This window comes from Oryzias melastigma, linkage group LG5, assembly GCF_002922805.2.
Source record: "Oryzias melastigma strain HK-1 linkage group LG5, ASM292280v2, whole genome shotgun sequence".
NCBI classification, from domain to species: domain Eukaryota; kingdom Metazoa; phylum Chordata; class Actinopteri; order Beloniformes; family Adrianichthyidae; genus Oryzias; species Oryzias melastigma.
Window position 1 is genome coordinate 31,121,802 of NC_050516.1, and position 4,640 is coordinate 31,126,441.

At 38.1% G+C, this 4,640-nt stretch overlaps 1 protein-coding gene across 1 annotated transcript in view; it reads left to right on the plus strand.

Annotated features, from left to right (window-relative positions):
• Positions 1–734: 734 nt before the first annotated feature.
• Positions 735–4,640, plus strand: part of LOC112145123 (tripartite motif-containing protein 16-like protein) — a 9,579-nt gene continuing 5,673 nt past the window's right edge. The window contains exons 1-4 of the mRNA XM_024270177.2: positions 735–1,466; positions 3,095–3,190; positions 3,265–3,498; positions 3,569–3,753. Coding sequence (XP_024125945.1) covers positions 1,014–1,466; positions 3,095–3,190; positions 3,265–3,498; positions 3,569–3,753 — 968 coding nt within the window. The 5' untranslated portion in view covers positions 735–1,013. The remainder of the gene's footprint in view (positions 1,467–3,094; positions 3,191–3,264; positions 3,499–3,568; positions 3,754–4,640) is intronic.

Here is a 4,640-nt window from a genome sequence, read left to right on the forward strand (position 1 = left end):
GATACCAAACTTGCATAATTTTTAGAAAGTGCACAAAGAATTAAAAAAAAATTCTTAAAAATTGCAAAAACGTTAAATCGCAAATTATATGGATACCAAAAGCACGAGCATGAATGTGCTGAAAGTTTTAAAATCAAGAGTGCCTAATTTACAAAAATGGACAAAGTTTTTAAAGGATTCTCCAATTCATTTTCAATGGGACTGAAAAATCACATAAATTACGATAAAATCTCACATTGCAAAAAAACTATGAATGCCAAAAGTCCACGCATGAATGTCCTGAATGAGCTGAAGGATTTGATACCAAACTTGCAGAATTTGCAGAAAGTGCACAAAGATTTGGAGAATTTCTTAAAAATTTTAAGAATTCAAGAATATTCCAGTTCATTTTCAATGGGGATGAAAAATTGCATAAATTGCGTAAAATCTTAAATTGAGTAAAAACTATGAATGCTAAAGTACAAGCATGAATGTCCTGAATGAGCTGAAGGATTTGATACCAAACTTGCAGAATTCGCAGAAAGTGTACAAAGATTTGAGAGAATTTCTTAAAAATTGCAAAAATTTTAGAATTCAAGAATATTCCAGTTCATTTTCAATGGGGCTGAAAAATCGCATAAATTGCATGAAATCTTAAAATGAGTAAATATATGAACACCATAAAGAAAAGCATAAATATTCTGAATGTGTTGAACGTTTTTCAACCAAACTTACATACTTTTCAGAAAGTACACAAAGAACTTGAAAAATATTTTTGAAAAATTAGAGAAAAAAGTTAAATGAAAACCAAAAGTTCAAGCATGAAAATCCAACAGAGAATCTGACAAAAACAGACAGAAGTTCATCTGAAATTTCTCCCCAACGTTTCTGTTTTGCTTGTGGTTTTGAAACCGATTCAAACTCCTCGGTTCCGCCCTCTTTACCAACGTCAGCCGGCTGACATCAAAGGCTTTCGAGTGTTTTGTGCGCGAAGTGAAACATTTGAAAGGAAGCGCGCCTTTCTTCCTGCAGACATGGCAGAGCCTCTGGTTCCCGTGAGCGTCAACGTCCTGACATGTCGAATCTGCAGCCAGCTGCTCAGGAATCCTGCCACCATTCCCTGCGGACACAACTTCTGCCTGCAGTGCATCGAGTACTTCTGGGAGCAGGGGGCGAGCTGCAGCTGTCCCGAATGTGGACAGACCTTTCCATCCAAACCTCGGCTGACCAGGAACTCCACTCTGGCTGAGGTGCTGAGAGGAACGGAGGACCGACAGAGCAGGAAGAGGAGAAGTTCAGCGTCCCCGAGGGTGCAGAAGATGCTCCGCGGTGAGGAACCGTCCGAGGACTCTCTGTGTTTGCTTCACAACGGCAGCCTGGACGTGTTCTGCTACACGGACGAGCAGATCCTGTGTTCTCTCTGCGCCATAGCTGAACACGCAGGACACAAACTGGGGTGGGTGAAAGAGGAGCGGAAGAGGAAGCAGGTAGGTGAAGATTAGGACTGCAAACGATTCTTTTGAGAGTCGACTAATCACAGATGATTTTTCAGATTAGTCGACTAATCAGGTCATGTGCAAAGTGGAAGTAAAGCACAAATCTTAACCATCATTAGCTTTAAAATAACTAAAAATAAAGACAATGAAGATGATAGTTTATTAAACGTTTAATGAATTGTGCAACCTCTGTCCATTATTAGTTTCTGGTATTAAAACAAGATTAAACTTGAAAAGTTGCATCACCTGCAATAATGCTAGTGTGAATGTTTTGCAGTCACTGAAGATGCTGAAGCTTTTTGCTGAAAATGCGGACTCAATTTACTTTAACTGCTGCAGGGATTTACTGAAAATGTAAAAGCTATTTGCAAAATGTTAAATTTTGTTAAAGAATTATGAAAGCGTCCTGAAGTTGACCTAGATTTCTTAAAATTTTGTAGTAAAATTGCTTAAAATTCCTAAATACATGCTAATTTTGCAAACAAATTTAACCAAAAAAGCTAGCTTGTTTTTAAAATACTAGCTAAACTTTAAAATAACCTAAAATTCCTCAGTAAACTAAACTAGTCAAAAACATTAGCCTGTTGCTAAAAAAGAGGCTAAACTCTAAATTAGTCTAGAAAACCTCTGTAGATAACAAATTAGCCAAAAAGCGAACATGTAGCTTAAATACTAGCTAAACTCCAAAATAGCCTAAAATTCATCAGTAAACTAAATTATTCAAAAATGTTAGCTTGTTGCTAAAAAGAAGCTAAACTCTAAATTGGCCTATAAACACCTCAGTAGATATCAAATTAGCCAAAAAAGCTAGCTTGTTGCCTACAAACTAGCTAAACTCCAAAATAGCCTAAAATTCCTCCAGTCAAAAACGTTAGCATGTTGCTAAAACAGAAGCTAAACTCTAAATTAGCCTAAAAAACCCCAATAGATAAATTAGCCAAAAATGTTAAAAATAAAATATCAGATAAACTCGAAATTTTTTGAAGATCACTATAAAATATTTAAACATCCCATCAACACATTCCAAGGCTTGTTGCTAAAACACTAATGCTAAAAATTCCTAATGAGTGCCAATTTAGCAAAAACATTTAGTGGGTTTGCTAAAATATTAGCTAAAGTCCAAACTAGCTCAAAAAATCTCAGTAGATAACAAATTAGCCAAAAAAAGCTAGCTCGTTGCTTACATACTAGCTAAACTCTAAAATAGCCTAAAATTCCTCTAGTCTAAATCATTAGCATGTTGCTAAAACAGAAGCTAAACTCTAAATTAGCCCCAATAGATAACAAATTAGCCAAAAACATTAGCATGTTGCTAAAATATTAGCTAAATTCAATTTTTTTAAAAATTACTATAAAATATTAAAACATGAATAAATTTAAAGTCTTGTTGCTAAACTACTTAAAATGTTGACATTATGGAACATATTTTGTTCAATATTTCAAAAACTATAAGGTTTATAAATACCAAAAATACCAAGAAGATTAACTGTCATGAATCAAGTCGCTTCACTGAGGTATGATTGGAATGAAGAAATCATTTCTAGGACGACTGAAGATGTTCCAGAAATTATTTAAGGAGTTGGGAAAAAGTTTCCCAAATCCCTTCATATCCTGTTCAGGAGGAGCTGATGACCCTGCAGAAGAACCTCCAGCAGATCCTGCAGGACGGAGAGAAGAAGAAGCAAAAGATGTGCCGCATGTTTGACCAGATCAAGGTGAGGACCGTCTCCTCTTCCGATGGTGGGATCTCCATCCAGATGCCTCCATCTCTCTGGTCTGTCTGAACCAGGACGAGGCCGCACAGACAGAGGAGTACAGCGAGGGCGCCATGGTCCGAGTCATCGACGGCTTCCAGACCCGCTACCTGTCGCTGAGGGAGACGATTGCCGCTCAGGCGGAGACGGCGGCGTCCCGGGTCCACAGCTGTCTCCAAACGCTGGAGGTGGAGATGGATGCGGTGAGGAGGAGACGGGCGGAGCTGGATCGTCTGGCTCAGAGCGGCAGCGACAGAGTCTTCATGCAGGTGCTGCTCTGTTCTCACTGCTGGGGTTTGGTTTCATCTGCTTCATCTGCAAACATCTGTCTGCTCACAGAAATGGGCGTCTGTTCAGCGCCTGAGCAGGACAGAGCGTCTGACCTGCGAGGAGGACGCAGAAAATCCACTCGTCTCCTTTGAGGCCATGAGGAGAGCCGTACAACAGACTGTGAAGAAGATCCAGGAATTCAGCGACAGAGAATTCGCCTCCATCTTTAGTGAAGGTACGAGTCTGGGTAAAGGGTGACCAAACAGGCAGTTGGAGGCTGACTCCGCCCACAGCCGGAGTTTGAAAATCCAGCCAGAGAGTTGGGGAACAGGACTCTTTTCATTACTGGAGCTGCAGATCGTGACGTCAGACTTCTGAAATGGTTTGACCAATCACAAAATTCAACTGTGATACATTGATTCAACCTGCAGGGGGCAGCATAGACGGTTTTTGACCATATTTTCAAGAATTAAACAAGTTTGTTTTAATTTATCAAAAATTTGGCAACAGAGCACTTAAAGACACATTTATAGAGAACAACAGACAAAAAAAGTTGATTTAGGGTTTGGTTACCCTTTAATATCTTTTGCTGGCCTCAGACGTCAACTAGCAGAGCCGGTGGGGTTAAATCTGGGTTAAATTTGGCATGAAGTTACCTTAGGATCCCCTCTTCTAGAAAAGCTGCTAAAAATTAGAAAAAAAAAATCCAAAATCAATGTGGAATTGTTAAGAAAATCTGCCCTCCATCGTTATTTTTTCTATTTATTTGTTTTTTGAGATTTTTAGGTTGAATTATATTATCATACTAAATCATAAATGACAGACATTTATGATTGTTTTGACATGTGTTAACATAGTTTTATTTAGTCTTTTAGTTCATAGAAATGTTACTATATTCTCTAGATCTGTAGTGTTAAACTTGATCGCACAAGGAGCCAAAATCCAAAACACACTTTAGGAACAGGATAAACATTTATTTAACACTCTAAAACTACATTATTAAAACTTTAAAACTGTAACTTTTTAACATAATTATGAACTAGATATGTAGTATTATTTATTTATTTTTTTTAAACTTGTCCTGTCCAACAGCTGAGCCAACAGATGTGGGCTGAGAGCTTCTTGTGTTGGGCAGATTTTA